Source organism: Pygocentrus nattereri, chromosome 25 (genome assembly GCF_015220715.1).
Source record: "Pygocentrus nattereri isolate fPygNat1 chromosome 25, fPygNat1.pri, whole genome shotgun sequence".
Taxonomy (NCBI): Eukaryota; Metazoa; Chordata; class Actinopteri; order Characiformes; family Serrasalmidae; genus Pygocentrus; species Pygocentrus nattereri.
Genome location: NC_051235.1, coordinates 9,140,253 through 9,158,151, shown reverse-complemented (window position 1 = coordinate 9,158,151; position 17,899 = coordinate 9,140,253). Strand labels below are relative to the sequence as shown.

The 17,899-nt window shown below is 40.9% G+C and overlaps 1 protein-coding gene across 1 annotated transcript in view; it reads right to left on the bottom strand.

Moving 5' to 3' along the window:
- The window catches only part of pth2rb (parathyroid hormone 2 receptor b), a 99,893-nt gene that overhangs the window by 33,419 nt on the left and 48,575 nt on the right, over positions 1-17,899 (bottom strand). The window contains exons 8-10 of the mRNA XM_017694586.2: positions 16,332-16,392; positions 16,033-16,099; positions 4,189-4,283 (exon numbers count right to left, since the gene is read on the bottom strand). Coding sequence (XP_017550075.2) covers positions 4,189-4,283; positions 16,033-16,099; positions 16,332-16,392 — 223 coding nt within the window. The remainder of the gene's footprint in view (positions 1-4,188; positions 4,284-16,032; positions 16,100-16,331; positions 16,393-17,899) is intronic.

The following is a 17,899-nucleotide window of genomic DNA, read 5'->3' as shown; positions in this document are numbered from 1 at the left end:
ATAAATTGTAATGTAAGCCATTCTTAATGCTGTATTTTTGAAAGGTGTTCAATGCGATCAACCACCACAACAACCGCTATGCTCTCGCCCATCTATTCCTTCAATTTGTAGGAATGTGCTCCTGTTGTGTTTATTTCTCAGTCCTGTTCATGTGCTTCTTAGTTTTGGTTTTCAGCCCTGCCCCATTGCTTCATGACTCCACCCCGATTGTCTCCACCGCCTCCGCCTGTCCCTCATTTACCCTCTTGTATTTAAGCCCTGTGTTTTCCCCTGTGTGGTTGCAGGTCTTTGTTTGATATGTTTGGATGTATGTTTGATGCATGTATGCTTGTTGGAAGTACTGTTTGTTCTGTGGGAACTGTTTGTCTGTTTTGAGGTTTTATTATGTCTGACTCTTGTGCTCTTCGTGTTGGATATATGAACCTGGACTGTCATGACCATGACCCTCAATAAAAGTCGCTTATCTCAGCGTATGCGCCGTCTCCTTGCTCCCCGGGGTTACAAGCAGGTGTGGCAGATTGTGATTAGAACTAGTGTAGAATCTGCAGGAAGGCAGATCTCCAGGGCCAAGTGTGGGTCTAGGTTTATCAGCAATTGCAGTTTCACCAGCACAGACACGAAAATGTAACTGACACACCATTTAAAGTGGAATAGAACATTGTTGCATAGTCCCTGTTGAACCAGTAAACTTTGCAGTCCAACGTTGATTGAAACCTCTGCCAGAAAATAAAAGCTTGAGAAGAAAAGAAACTGCCACTGTGGGACTGTTCACTTTGTCATGCTGGCAGTCACTCTGCAGTGTAAAAGGCACAGACAAGTGGAATTTTTTACAGATTTTAAGCTCCATTTGAATATTTCATAAAATCTGACTTCAATTGATTATGGTCAGTCTTTACTATCAGTCTCAATAAATCTGAGTAGGTGCTTCATTACAGTAATATCCTTCCAGTATTGTGCGCTTTGAGAGAAAATGTGCTCTAAATCAATTTGCAATAAGGGTTAGGGTTAGACCCTTTGATTTTATTGTGCTAAAGCTCCGTTGCATGTGCAAGTAAATCACAACAACCAATTCTAAATGCCAAAATGGAGTGTATGGCCCCAACCACTCCAACATCTCTAACACCACACCATCCCTATGTGCCCCACTGCCATCCTTACACAATTCCCACACATGCCAGCAGTGTTACCACATTATCGCAACATAGGCCCATACTGACCCTATTCATGGAAATATATACAAATTTCTATTCAATAAATAATTTCTGATTCAAGTTGTTTTTATAATCACACTTAGCGCTATACAAGTATATAGATATAACAGGACATCCATTTTTCCATGGGTGGGCTTTTTTAATTGTACATATGAGGGTGAGTTTTCTGGTGTTGGCTCTGACTCTCGACTCCAGTCAATTTTAATCAGAAGCACCAGAGTCATTGATAAAGGGATACTGCAGAGATTAAACCATCCTAAGTGTAGTTTACAGCACAACAAGGAAATTTAAATTTAATTAAAATTAATTTAAGGTAGGCTACAACTGACTTTTTTTATTGCTTCTGTAAAGTGTAACCTTAAGTTATAGCCTAAAATGTGTTTGTTAGCTAAAGTAGTTAGTCCAATGACAAAAACCTTAAAAGCTGCAAACTACCTTTAAACTAACTTTATGTTGATTTATGCTCATTAACTTGGGTTAATAACATGCCATAAATAAAGTGAGTAAACAAACTACATTACATGTCATATCTGTCATATCTGTTACATCAAGGTTTCTTCATTCAGTACAGGCTAAAGCCTTGTTTATATAAATCACAGTGCTGCGTTTTACGTTTTCATGGGAAGTGTTCGTGATTTTAGGTCTGTTGGTTAATGGTTCATCAGAAAGCTTGATATTCATTGAAATGACCAACTAAATAGCAAATGAAATGACTCAGCTTTGAGAAAGCTACTGTCTGTGTTCCGCTGATGGTGAGGTTTAATGCACAAGCAAATCCAAAACTCTTTTTATTTTTTTGGCTTTTAAAATGAGTAGAAAACAACATCCAGTCTTACAGGCTTTTAGGTGTCCCTCAGGCACATCTGAACATATCTGGAGCTTGCATTCACATATGCACCTTGGAAATGCTGACTAAAGAACTAGACATTTGTGATCATAATGGACTGTGAAGCAGTTTGATAGCAATGATTTCTATGCAGTGATTGGAAGGCTAAGAAAATAAAGTAAAAGCTTGCTCTGAGAATGAGATCAGTGTGTTAAAGAAAAAAGGTGGGTTATGTATAGGGAATGAACCGAACGTTAACTGCTGTAAAAAAAAAAAAAACCCAAAACTGGCCCATTCATTACCATTCCTGTAGTATCAATAGACATTGCTGTTACCATAAAGTTGATCCCTAGTCCCGTTTCCATTGTAGGAAAAAAGCAATATACCAGAGGATCAACGTGGAAACTGCTCAAGTCTGGAAAGCATGTCAAAATTAACCCTCGAGGCGTTGAGTTGAGTTGAGTTTTGGGCCTTTGAGTCCAAGACTAGAATTTCTGGGGTGTGAATCCAAGTCAAGTCTTGAATCTCTGAGGTGCGGGTCTGATTATTGAGTCTTTGGGATGTGAGTCTAAGTCAAGTCTCAAGTCTCTGGGATGCAAGTCTGAGTTTCGAGTCTCTGGAATGCAAGTCTGAGTTGTGAGTCTCTAGGGTGCAAGTATGAGTTGATTCTCGAGTCTGTAAAGTGTGAGTCCAAGTTGAGTTGTGACTCATTTAAGGGTAACTCTGAGTAGAATTTCCAGTCAGTTCAGTGTGAGTTCAAATTGAGTCGAGAGTCAGTTACGCATCTAAATCAAGTTGCGAAGGGTGAGTCTGAGTTAAATTATGAGTCGGTAAGAGTTTGAATCTTAGAAGTCACAATTCCACTGTCATGATGAATGTGTGGGGAGCTGATAAGGGTGCGGTAGGGGCCCCAAAACAGGGTTAGCCCAGGAACCCAGAATGTCTTAGCATGGCCCTTACTATGTGTATCTCTCTTCCTGTGTCTCCCTTACTCCCTTACAGTGCCTCATTTCCTTTATATAGCTCTGTCTCTCTATTTCTCTCATTTATTTTGTACATTGCTCTATCTCTTCTTTATATAGACCCCCCCTCCTCTTTCTCGATCTCCCGGTCTATGACTGTTCTCTGTCACATGTACACCAACAGACTAGAAACAGCTACATACAAAACCAAAGCAGCAGTAGAGTAGAATGGCATGGCAGGTTCAAATGAGCCTCAGTGTAAAATGAGTAGCAGCCTAGATGAGAAACAGCACTCGATATTACACTCAATTTACCACTCTCTAAAGGATCATGGCATCACACCACGATCAAAACAGAACAGTTTGTTTTGTAATGAATACATGTTGGGTTTTATCTTTCACTGCACAGGATGTGCCCATACAACACAAACACTGACAAAGAGGCAGCACAGAACATCCCCCAAAACTAGACACACTTTAAATTCTTAGCTCATAACAATCACAAAATTCTAGTGTCACGACTGGCCCCTCCCAGTCCTGTCCATGTGGACTGTTCGTGTTGTGTTTTGGTCTAGTCCACATGCTTTTTGTTTTGATCCCAGTCCAGCCCCTTGTTTTGTGACTCTGCCCCTCATTGTTTCCACTTGTTTTCCACCTGTGTCCAGTTATCCCTCGATATCCCTGTTTGTATTTAAGCCTGGTGTTTTCCTGAGTTTCTTGTTGGTCTTTGCTTAATGTTTGATGTTTGTTGGATGTAGTGTTTATTATTTGAATAGTTTGGTTTATTTCTGGTCTGTTTGGAGTTCTGTGTTCATTTTGTCATGTCTGTCCCTCCTGCTCTCCGTATTGGCCATCTGACCCTGGACCGTTTTTGACCATGACCCTGGATTGCCCTTAATAAAAGTCGCTTATCTCAGCACCATCATGCCTCATCGCTCATCACCGTTACAAATTAATTTTCAGATAATAAGCCCTTTTGTTCAACACACTACAGAAACCTTTTTAGTCAATCCAGCTGTTACACTGTAAAATCAATATATTATATTCCAAACAAACACACTGGCATAATGCAAAGTATCACATTCAGGCAATAAAGGAATGCATTAAAATAAAAAAATGCACCTTCCCCTTTTATTCAAACCAAAATTTTTGCAAAATACACTTAATTTTTGCAAAATACTAATATTTACCTGTACTGCTTACGAGTGTCGTATCTGCCTGCGTTAGTCTCCCGGATCTTTGTCGCCAGAACTCGGACGATATTAACAAACAGGATAAAGTTGAGCTGAAAGGAAAAAATGACAATTTTGATAAGGCAACCTCTGCTCACATTTCATGTCTGCAAAACGTAAACAAACATATACACAGACTGGCCAATTTATTAACTACACCTCTTTGTTTCTACAATCATTTTATCAGCTCCACTTACTATATAGGCAGATTTATTTAGTTCACCTGTTTCTCTGATACTTTGTTATCCCTTTTACCCTGTTCTTCAATGGTCAGGACCCCCATGGACCCTCAAAGAGCAGGTACTATTTGGGTGGTGGATTGTTGTCAGCACTGCAGTGACGCTGAAGTGGTGGTGGTGTGTTAGTGTGTGCTGCGCTGGTACGATTGGATCAGACACAGCAGTGCTGCTGGAGTTCTTAAACACAGCTGGACTGAGAACCATAAACGTCCAGCCAGCAGTGTCCTGTGATCACTAGTGAAGGATGAGATGCTGACCAACACAAACTGTGCAGCAATAGATGAGCTACTGTCTCTGACTTTACTTATCTACAAGGTGGACCAACAAGGTAGGAGTATCTGATAGAGTGGACAGTGAATGGACTGTTAAGGCTGTTAAAATAAACACACTATTAAAGCAATGCTCAAACTATCTGTAGTAGCGCAGACTGAAGCTTTATGAATGCATAACTGTGGCAAAATTGAAAACAATGAAAATGTGATGTACAATGTCATACCTCTCTGTATGTATCTATGCACCATCAGGCTCAAAGTGAAAATTCAAATTTACTACTGCCTTTATAACTTGTTTCAACATCAAGAAACAACAAAAACAAAATTGCTAAATTATTAGAGTTGCTTTTGCCCAAATTCAAATCATTCAAATGAATAAATTGCACAATGCTTTTGTTTTCACCACTGATAACTGCAACTTCTACGGCATGGCACAGTGAAACCTTCAGGCAACAAGTTGCATGTTGTGACCCGCCAGCAACTTTATTCCCATGCAACTTGACAGTCAATTCAAAAACAGTTGCACACAACATATTCCACTACTCCACTGGTTAGATAAAGCAGCAGCTTGTACTTTTTGATATACCATATTGTTGTCGCTATGAAGTCACCTGTAAGGTGTTATTTGCATACCTGCAGTAGATTTATAATCATGTCTATTTATTTATCTATTTATCTGTCTTTTATGTTATTTATACAGGGGTCATTACTCTATGAATAGTATACAATTGACGTCACACTTGTCGCTGTTGCCATATTGTTGACCCCTGGTGACTGACGGAAAGACGTTTGTATACCATTAGATGATAAAGCATCACATACAGCCATATATACAGCCATTTGCTGTGTGGTTCATGAGAATAATAACCACATCAACAGAAATCAAAATAGTATAAGCTTTAATAGAGTCTGCTGTCTGATGCTGTAGGAAGAAAGAGGCTAAAAAGCTGAGCAGCAAAGGAGAAATCTTTAATAAAATGAAAACTTACAGCCATCTCTCTACACCAAAGTCTGCTCTCATCAGTCTGCCACTGGTAGACATTGAGTTATGAATTCTGTAGGTTTGCCTTTAGTCCAGGACAGAAATGTGAAAATGATTCTTTCTGCTAGCATCCCTTTGAAATTAAAGTAGTATGTTAGTGATTCACATGAATATAGATTAAACCTCTAAAAGACATTCAATGTTTTCTTTTTAAGCTTCTAACAGGCACTACTATCTATTTTACCTTACATGTTGTAGCTTTACAGTAACAAGCCTGGCTGCCACCAATGTTTGCAACATCTGACTGTAATGCATTTGTCACTTGTATTTTCAGTCAGTTGCATATCTAGGACATTCGGAAGGCCTACATTTACGGCATTTTTTGCTGACGCTCTTATCCAGAGCGACTTACAACTTGATCATTTTACACAGGGGGGGGCCAGGGTGGTGTTAGGAGTCTTGCCCAAGGACTCTTTTATATATATATATATATATATATATATATATATATATATATATATATATATATATATATACAGTGCCCTCCATAATTATTGGCACCCCTGGTTAAGATGTGTTCTTTAGCTTCTAATAAATTGAGGGTTTTTTTAAATAATATAGGACCACGATGGAAAAAAGAGCAAAATCCAACCTTTATCTCAAGTGCATTTATTCAGTAGGAAAAAAATCCCACATTAAGAAATAATTGTTTAACATCAAATAATGTGTGCCACAATTATTAGCACCCCTGATGTTAATACTTTGTACAACCCCCCTTTGCCAACAAAACAGCACCTAATCTTCTCCTATAATGTTTCACAAGATGGGAGAACACAGAAAGAGGTATCTTCGACCATTCCTCTTTGCACAATCTCTCTAAATCATCCAGCGACCTGGGTCCTCTCCTCTGCACTCTCCTCTTCAGCTCACCCCACAGGTTTTCAATGGGGTTAAGGTCTGGGGACTGAGATGGCCATGGGAGGAGCTTGATTCTGTGTGTGGTCAACCATTTCTGTGTAGATCTTGCCATATGTTTAGGGTCATTATCTTGCTGAAAGACCCAGTGACGACCCATCTTCAGCTTTCGGGCAGAAGCCACCAGATTTTGTTTTAAAATGTCCTGGTATTTCAAAGCATTCATGATGCCATGCACCCTAACAAGGTTCCCTGGGCCTCTGGAAGAAAAGCAGGCCCACAGCATCACTGATCCTCCCCCGTATTTCACAGTGGGCATGAGGTGCTTTTCTGCATACTCAGCTCTTGTGTTACGCCAGACCCACTTACAGCATTTGTTGCCAAAAAGCTCTATCTTTGTTTCATCTGACCAAAGCACACGGTCCCAGTTGAAGTCCCAGTACTGCTTAGCAAACTCCAAACGTTTACGTTTATGATTGTGAGTGAGAAAAGGTTTTTTCCATGCATGCCTCCCAAACAGCTTGTTGGCGTGTAGATAGCGTCTGATGGTTGTTTTGGAGACTTCGTGACCCCAAGATGCTACCATTTGTTGCAGTTCCGTAACAGTGAGCTTTGGAGAACTTTTTATTTCTCTTATCATCCTCCTCACTGTGCGTGGTGGCAAAATAAACTTGCGTCCTCGTCCAGACTTGTTTACCACTGTTCCAGTTGTTTTAAACTTCTTATTAATTCCTCTGACAGTAGATACGGACAGGTGTAGGTGAGTGGCTATTTTCTTGTAGCCATTGCCTGACCTGTGAAGGTCAACACACATCTGCCTTACTTGAATGCTATGTTCCTTTGTCTTTCCCATGTTGAAGAGAAATGGCCTCTGTGTCACGTCATAATTATACCCCAGGGAAACAGGAAGTTGTGAATTGCTAATTAAATGTTCCTACATACTTTGATTAACTTCGTAAACTACTGTAGAAGTGACAGAAATTCTTTAATTACATTTATTTCCTAAGAATTGTTAGGGGTGCCAATAATTGTGGAACAGGTGATTTTATGAAGAAAAATTATTTCTTAGTCAGGGATTTTATTTTCCCCCTAAAACTCTACTTGAGTTAAAGGTTACATTTTTCTACAATTTTCAGTGTGACAGTATGTTTCCACAATAAAAACTGAATTTATTTTAAGGCTTTTGACACATCTTAACCAGGGGTGCCAATAATTATGGAGGGCACTGTATATATATATACTTGGTATAGTGTATGGTGTTTACCCAGGTGGGGATTGAACCCCAGTCTACAGTGTAGAAGGCAAAGGTGTTAACCACTACACTAACCAACCACCACATTGCCTACATTGTTTTTCCTCACAAAACTGGTCCCAGTAATTGGAAATCAAAACGTTATTAGTTCCATTGTCACTTTCTAATTATATTAGTGGTTAATCTGTGTTAGGCCTCCTGAAGTCCTAACCAATAGGAAAGTTTACTTGACTCTATCCACTTAGAAACCACATAGAAAAATCACAGCGCAAACAAGTATTATTTCCAACTAGGCGTTAACAACATAAGAGTATTGCTACAATGTTTGCACAGCTTAAATACAACAAGTAGATTCATCCAATAAAATGAAAAGAACTACAAATGTTTTTTTTTTCCATTTCATAGAAATTGTTAGGCTTTCTCTGAATTCCCCAAAGGTCCTGAGGGGCCTGGATGATTGAAAACCTTGACAGACATGAACTGAGTATTCATAAACCACCTATTATGCTTTCACATTTCTAACCCTTTTCAGATTTATAAAACCCAACGGCTTTGATCTGCTACTGCTACACAATGAACGCACTTTAACCACAGTTCAGTTCCTGCCCCTGAACTTCTAATTCTTCTAATAGTGGCAATGACCTATTCATAAGCCACAAAACCAGTTAATTACTACTCCACCGCTAGCGTTCATGTTTTTCTACCCTAGGATATCTCCCTTTAAGAATTTCCTTCCAACCCAAAATTAATCCACCTGAGCCAGTAATCAAGGCCTTCTAGACTCAATACTGCGAGCCAATCCAACCAGGCGAAGGTTGGGATTGAACTCTACAGGAAGGTACAGCTCCACAAGCAAAACACAAAACTTTTTAAATTTAGCCAGGTGTGTAGAGCACGACCTGTGCGTACCCAACCTTAAGCGACTACTCATCATCCGCGTGGATTAATTAGGTTGCTTTTGTTTTCCTGACAAACCACAGGACAAAGTCTATTTACACGCTTTCACATAATTGCAGTCTTCTCTCTGGCTCAGAGGGGAGGCAGACTCTCTCTCTCTGGCCTGTGTCCAATTCTAGCGGCAGTGATGTGTTCCACAAAGACCATAATTATGCGGATAATGTTCACGTTAGTGTGCGTCTGCCTGTCATGCACAGATAAATATACCCCGTCCGCTCAATCAATCAGCCAGGCCTGCTCAATTATAGCGCAGCAGTCATAGCCAGAACAGAGTACAGCCATGAATATGTCCTTTTACACACAACTGAATTCTGAACGCTTCTTTAAATACATAACCAGTTCAGATTTGATTGCTGGAAAGTGGACTGCTGTAATATTGAGGGAACAGCAATCATGTTACTGGACTGAATATCTTTAATTTTTTGATATTGTTTAAATTCTAGTGTAAAAGTGTATTTACTAGACATGTGCCTATAGTCAGGATGGACAGTCTGACACCACTAGTGAAAAAGCTTCTAATTTGCATTGTTCTCTAATTTAATACAAAGTTTTAAATTACAAATTATTTTATCAGCATAACAATCTGAGTGAATTTCTAACCCACTGTTTATGTGTGGCTAGTAACTAAATGTAGCCCATCTGCATAATTTCTCAGCCACTCTGTACTACATCCTGTTGAAAGGGACAACAATAGGACCAACATTGACCAGAGGACAGATGACCAGACAGAAACTTGAGGGTGGACCTTGTATAGAGACATTAGGCTATGGGGCAGATTTACTAACATGTTGTCCTGTCCCAAATCCTGCGTAGGCGTTAAAAATCTCTCGTAGTTTACTACAGATATTTAGCACCTGTTATGATATGAAATGGGTGGTTGCTGGTCTTTTTGGCCTTATTGCATATGTACTGAAAATATAGTAAATACTGACTGTGTGTTTTTAATGCCTGTGTGTGAGTTCAGACCATGCCTTCAACATGGTAGTAGTAGTATGAGTGAAGACTGATTGGGGGCGGTGCACTCTAGGAACTTGGGCTGGAGTTCTGGCCAGCTTCAGTCTGTAACTACAAGGTCAGAACTGCTGTAAAAGTCATTGGCTCTGTAATTTCTGCATTTCTAAAGCTACTTATTACTTCATTCATATTAGAGCTGAAATGTCACAGCCATTGTTTGATGCACTGCATAGAACTAAGATGACAGCCAAAATCATACAGTTCCTAATCCAGCAAGAAAGTTCAGCTCATCCCACCAGCTGAAAATGTACATGTGCTTCAAAAAACAAAGTCAAAATAATTACTGTCTCTCAATTTTTCATATATCATAACAATATCTTAATCTTCAGAATAAAATCTTGAGAAATTTAATTATTTCAACATAATGAGACATTTTAACCAGAATCAGACTACAACAATCAAACCATGCACTTCCATACTTTGCATACAAAACTAATGAATACATGTCTAATGGTGGGGCACTATTTTACAATTGCAGTATGCAGTTGTACGCAGCCTTTTTCTCCCACCTGGTGGAGATGGGCAACCTAGTTGTATTGTGCTGGTCATAGATTTGCACCTGTGTTCATTTGCATAGAGGTTTTTGGTAGATATACTGCTAAGGCTGCTATATTAGCCACCCCCAAAATGTTAGTAGACTGTTGGTAATTGTCAATTACTTTTTTATAAAATCTGACCCATTATCTCCTTCCATGCAGAGTACATGTTAGTCATCATCTAGCCCTTCATCAGCCCCGGTTGGTTGGTGGACTTTTCCCAGTTCAAGAATGACTTTGAGATGTTTTAACACACCAACAACACTGCTGGACTTGATACACACAGCATCGCATATACTACATCACATCAGTATCGCAGTTGTGCTTAGAATGGTCCACCATACAAATAATATCTGGTAAATAGTGATCCTATGGTGCTGGCTCTACCTAATAAGCGACATAAGCAGCAGGAACCCAAACAGCTTCAGTGTTATTACAGTACCAATATGTTGTCTAAGCTCAAGAGAGGCGAAAAGGTAACTGGTTAACCATGTCTCAAAGCATCCAGAGTTGAAAAACAGAGAAGAAAAAAAAGAAGAAGAGAAAAGGTTTTTTTTTGTGTTAACGTTATCATCATCATTGTTTACCGCTCAGTCCAGATAGGGTTGTGGTAGCAGTTGAGAGAGCAGAGAATCCCAGATGACCCTGTCCCCTACAACTTCCTCCAGCTCATTCCTGGGGACCCCAAGCCGCTTCCAGGCCAATTTGGAGATATAATCCCTCCAGTGGGTCCTAGGACGACGGTAGGCCATGCCTAGACAATTGCCATGCCTACACCCCCACTGGGAGGCGTCCAGGGGGCATCTGGATCAGATGCCCGAACCACCTCAGCTGGCTCCTCTAAATGCGGAGGAGTAGCGACTCTCCTGTGAGACCCTCCTGGATGACAGAGCTCCTCACCCCATCAAATAGAGTTTACCCCGCCACCCTCTCAAGAAAGCTCATTTCTGCCGCTTGTATTCGTGATCTCATTCTTTCAGTCATTACCCACAGCTCATGACCATAGGTGAGGGTCGGGATGTAGACCGACCATAAACAGAGAGCTTCGCCTCAGCTCCCCCTTCACATTTACAATCTGGTACAGTGACCACATTACTGCTGCCGCCTGTCCCGGCCTGCGGCTGATCTCACGATCCCTCTTCCCATCACTCGTGAACAAGACCCCAAGATACTTAAACTCCTCCACCTGGGGCAAATCCTTTCCCCTTACCTGGAGTGGGCATGTCATCCTTTTCCATGCAAAGACCATGGACTCAGACTTGGAGGTGCTGATCCACATACCAACCTCTTCACACTCAGCTGCAAACCACTCCAGTGACCACTGGAGGCATCCATGTGATCCAGCTAAAATAAAAACATCATCTGCAAATAGCAGAGATCCTCCGGCCTCCACACATGAATACCAATGCTAACACTGAAAGAGTCTGACTTAATGCCGAGTACACAAACACAGCTCTCACTCTGGGAGTACGGGGATTGAATGGCCCAGAGTAGTAGCCCTGGCACCCCATATTCCCGAAGGACCTCCCACAAGATATCTTGGGGAACACGGTCATAAGCCTTCTCCACATCCACAAAACACATGTAGACAGGGTTGGCAAACTCCCATGCCCCCTCAACAATCCATGAGAGGGTGAATAGCTGATCTGCTGCTCCATGACCGGGACGGAATCCACATTGTTCCTCCTCAATCTGAGGTTCAACTATCGGTTGGACGTCTCCTTTCCAGCACCTTGGCATAGACTTTTCCAGGGAGGCTGAGCAGTGTGATACCCTGATAGTTGGCGCACATCCTGCGGTCACTTTTTTAAAAATAGGGACCACCACCCCAGTCTGCCAGTCCAAAGGTACTGTTCCCAAGGTCAATGCAATATTGCAGAGGCTTGTTAGCCATGACAGCCCCACAATATCCAGAGCCTTAAGCATCTCCGGACTAATCTCATCCACTCCTGGTGCCTTTCCACTGAGGACCTTGCCAACTACCTCAGTTCCTCAAAGTGCTCTTTCCACTAGCCAACAATATACTCATTTCTGCACCATTGCCGAATACAGCTTGGGCGCGGCCACCCTGACTGCTCCTGAGTCACCGGACAGTTGTCCAGAACCTCTTTGAGGCCAACCAAAAGTCTTTTTACATGGCTTCACCAAACTTCTCTCATACCCTGGATTTTGCTTCTGCCAAAGTTGTGGCTGCTACCATTTTTGCCTGTTGGTACCTGTCTGCTGAGTCGGGAGTCCTCCGGGCCATCCAGCCCCTAAAGGCCTCTTTCTTCAGCTTTATGGCCTCCCTCACCAGGTGTCCACCAGGGGGTTCTTGGGTTACTGCCCTGAAAGGTACTCCCAAGCTTTTGGTCACAGCTATGCCTGGCAGCTTCCACAATGGAGGTTTTGAAAAGGGTCCATTCAGACTCCATGTCCCCTACCTCCTCCAGGGCATGAGAAAAGGTCTCCTGGAGGTGGGAGTTGAAATCATTCCAAACAGGGGCCACAGACAGTTGTTCATAGCACACTCTCACTATTCTCTTGGGCCTCCCGGGTCTGACCATTAGTCTTCCCTGCCATCTCATCCAACTCATCACCAAATGGTAATCAGTTCACAGCTCAGCACCTCGCTTCACTCGAGTGTCCAGAACATTTGGTCCCAAGTCAGATGAAATGACAACAAAGTTGATCACTGACCTCTGACCCAAGGAGCTCTGGTACCATGTACACTTATGAACATCCTTGTGTTTGAAATTGGTGTTCATTATGGACAATCCATGCCTGGCACAGAAGTCCAATGACAATTCACCATTTGTGTTTTAGGTCGGGTAGGCCGTTCTTCCAAATCACGCCTCTTCAGGTCTCCCAGTCATTGCCAACATGAGCATTGAAGTCTCCTATGAAGTCTGTAGATGGGACCCTTTCCAGAACCCTGTCCACTTGCTCCAAGAAGGCCAAATACTCTTACCTGTTGTTTGGTGCATAAGCACACGTGAGTATCCCCACATTCACCTGGCGCCTCTCATCCTGTGCAACCCCTGAGCAGGAGAGGGACCAACCCCTATCCAGGAGTTTGGTTCCAGAACGGACACCATGGGTAGAGGTGAGCCCAACTATATCTAGTTGGTACCTCTCAACATCCCGCACAAACTCACCCCCCCCCCCCGCCCCCCGCACCCCCGCACCCCCCACACGTTACATTCAACGTACCAAGAGCCAGTTTCTGCTGCAGGGGCCTAGGCCAATCTCCCACTGCCTATAAGGCGTGTTAACATTATGCCATTTGTTTTGTCTTGTATTTGGAAAAGAAGGAGTAATAGATCTAACAATGCAGATTCAATCTACACATTTTCTTTCTAAAAGATGAGTTGTAGAGGATGTACTGTTTTTTTAGGAAGCCCAGTAAGAAGAGCATTACAGTAGTGAACTTGCATGAGCAAGTTTCTCTGCGTCACACTGAGACAGAAAAGTCTGAACTTTAGTGATATTTCTCAAATGATATAAAGCTACTTTAGTGACTGTGTTTACATGTGGAATATAACAGATGTTGGAGTCAGGTTTCACCTGGGTTTCGTACTTCAGGTTTGATATATGAAGCAAAAGAACCAAGTGTGTTTGTACCAGTAGAATCAGTATTTTAGATTTTTCTAGACTGAGTTATAGAAAATTTTGTGACATCCACTGACAAATATTACACAGCTGGTAAGCCTGTCAACACAGTCTTGATTTTCAGAAGGAATGGAAATGTATAATTGTGTGCCATTAGCAGCGCCGATCATTGTTACTTAGTTAGTTAGTGTCTAAAAAATATGCTAAGGGCCTCCAAAAGGTCAGAGACAGCCTTGCGACTCCTAACGCTACATTCCTGGCAATCTAATTGTGTAACTCTCATGCTGCATGTATAATGCAATTTAATCTGAACTTGCATCTATCATGGACAATCATGTAACAATAACAGTAAAAATATGATTCATGTTGCACCTCGAGAGGGAATGATTATTTTTTATTTTTATAGTACATGGAAAACTGAATAATCATTTAATTTCCATTGTGACCTTATGACTATCTAGGACAACATTGTAAAAGACATTTTCAATGTAAGTGCATCCAACTTGAATAATTAAGAGATAAATTCAGTAAAAAAATCTTGTGCAGTAACTTTTCAAAAGTTACACATCATTTCTACTTTAGAACTTTTCAAAACCACAAAATGTTTCTTCGGCGCCCCTACTAGGCTGATGCAGCTTTCTTAGCCTATTGTCCTTTTTCCAAGGACAAAAGAAGACTTCTGCATTGACAGCACTGCCGCTTCTTATTTTCAATGAGTGCAGTTTTAGGAAGCTTTTTTGGATGATAAAACATTTCTCTGACATTCAGAGCGCTTAATTTTTCTGACATTCAGTGGAAGAGGTGTACACACTGGTTTCCTGGAACCTGATTAGGTTTGATCAAGGATGTGTTTACCTGCTTCAGTCAGCGGGGAAAAAAGGGGAAATGATGCCTTGACAAATGTCTCACTTGGAACTTGGTCAAGATCTCAGTTTCATTTTCAAATACATCCGGCTACTGGCTTGCCTCCGAGAACCTCAGGAGGTGTGGATATGCAAGCAGCTATACATGGAGGCTTGTACCCTCCTAAAAATGACTGTTCATTGTTGTTTATTGTTATTGTCAGAATTCGCTTGGAGATCATGAGACTGTCACACCACCATCCACAGCCAATTGCCATTCCCCTTTGAATGAATACTTATACACCTCTCTTGTGTGTCATATGACTTGTGGTAGATGGTATTCAAAGCCCAGGCTTTAGTTTAGTTACAGTATTTGTGAGGTATTGCTTCTTCCATTTGTGCTACCGAGTGTTCTTCTTATGTTCATTGCCTTCTTGTGTATCAGACTGTGTTTCTGGACTTTTGCCTTTGCTTTTTTTTCTTGTTTACCTGTTTTTGTTATGTCTTCTGTGTTTTAGTATGTAATTTTGATTATGGGAAATAAGTTTGCTTTGAGACATATTTTGCCTTACAATAATAATAATGTAATAACTTCCTATGAGGCAGCTCTTAGCTCTGAAACTGCCATTCAACTAGTTGCATGTTGTGAGTTGCCTGCAACATACATGATGTAATTCAAAAACAATCATTCATAATCATAAACACAAATTAACTACAAAAACACATAATCCTTTTTTTGTATTTAGTATGTATACTCTTTGTCTTTAGTACAGCTTTCAAAGAAATCCACAGAGGTATTTTTCTACACCTTCAAAGTTTGATTTGATGGAGATTTAATAAATGAAAGCTGGTCTCTGACATTTGCACAATACTGTATACTGTTTTTTATTGTAAAGCATCTTTCAGTGCCAGAGAGGCACTACAGAAATTAAACTTGGTGAGAAAATAGATCTGGCGGACTATGAGGGCATGCTGGATCAGAGAACAAGGTAGTTAACGAATATGAGTGTAAGGCAAAATTGACACTTGGCTTGTTGATTTGTTCATTAGTGAGAGGTTGGGATTCTAATGGATGGATGTTGTGCTGCACATTAAACAAAAGCAGTTCTGTGAAATGGTGAGCTGAACGGTACCATCCTCATTCAGGCTTGAATCAGTCATGAGTAACAACAGATATGTAAATCAACCCAAGCCTTACTCACTCCGATTGCTGTCAGAATAGGAACCTGGTATATCCACTTAATATTGCCTGCACTCAGCTCCCAGCACCTGAGAGAGAGAGAGAGAGTTTTTAAAAGTGTTGAGAAAGACAGAGCAGGTGTAACTGCACCATAGTGTGACCAATTTACTGTAGCTAATGAAACATCGCTTGAGTGGCTTCTGTGTGTCAAGTGAATTTTTGTCATTCACATTGCATGTGAAAGTGTGTGTGAGTGTGTGTGTGTGTGTGTGTGTGTTTGTACGCGCACATGCCAAGTGAACCTAAAGATGAGATACTCACCGTGCATCTGCCAGCGTTGCCCTGACAATGGCCCAAGCTGATACAAAGAGGGCTGGAACGCCTGCAGTCACACACAGAATGAATTGACAAGAATTAAACAAGAACTGACAAGAACTTATCAATCACACACACACACACACATACACACACACACACACACACACACACACACACACATTCATGCACATTCATGCACATACACTCACCGGCCACTTTAGTAGGTACTCATTGGCTTGTTAACACAAATGGCTAATCAGCCAATCACACGGCCACAACTCAATGCATTTAGGCATGTAGAGGAGGTCAAGACAACTTGCTGAAGTGCAGACCGAGCATCAGAACGGGGAAGAAAGGGGATTTAAGTGGCTTTGAACGTGGCGTGGTTGTTGGTGCCAGACGGGCTGGTCTGAGTATTTCAGAAACGGCTGATCTACTGGGATTTTCACTACTGGGAACCTCCAGCACACTACTGCCCCACAAAAGCAAGAAAGCAAGTCTCTCAAAAAACTGATATACGATTTGTTTTTTGAGGTTTCTGTGTAATATCCTGTTATGTGTATGCCTTTCTCTTTTTTCTGATACTAAAAAACTTTTACCTAATGGCTGTTTGACTGGAAATGAAATAAATGAAGGTTAGTCTCTGACTTTTCAGCACTGTATTTTTAAATCTTTGCATAATTCAGTGGAGGAGTCATTCAGAGTGGCTTGACATGAAATAAAGCATTACAGAGAAGCCTAATGATTTCTTTAAAGTGGTGATAGGAACCAGGGGTCACAATGTATACAAACGTGAACCTACATGTATTTTTAATGTTGATTATGGTAAAATACTGGTAAATCAGTAAAAGTAAGTTTTCTTATAAGATATTTTGCCTTACAGCACCCTGAGTGTATCTCTCTGCCCTAAGCAGATATCAGAAAATATGCTTTATTTCAAAACTACTACCAAACAATCTCCAGGCACGCAACAATTTATTTGGAACTATTTTTATTTAACCACTTCCTGTTAGGTAGCTGTTAGCTTGGCTTTGAAACTAGTTGCATGTTGATGTGATTGGCCTGAAACATATTTCCATGTGACTTGAAGTTACATAAAGCAATTCAAAAACAAAGCTGCATGCAAGACATTCAGTTACTTCACTTGTTAGCTAGCTATCAGCTCTGAAACTTGTTTCACAAATTTGAGATGTTTGCAACAGCTGTGACTGAGTTTCAGGATTATGCATTTCAAGTGGAACTGTGTTGTAAAGTGTTGTAAGTTTCATGCAACTAAAACTGAAAAAAAGGTTTCACTGTGTAAAGCCAGCCTCAGAAGCATTAAACACTTCAGACATCTAGTTCCCATCAGAACGATTCTGACTCTAGAACAGAGCACTTCGCACCAAACTGCAAATATGAATGATATAGTTTATATCTTAAAGATTTAATTATGCAGAAAATAAATTGAATTGCTTGAATTCTTTCTAAAGCAAGCAACAAGTGGATTTCAGAGGCCAGCAAAGTCTCAGCATATGTGTATCTTCTTCAAGCCTGGTGGAAAAGCATCCCAGATGGCTCTTCATGTAGCT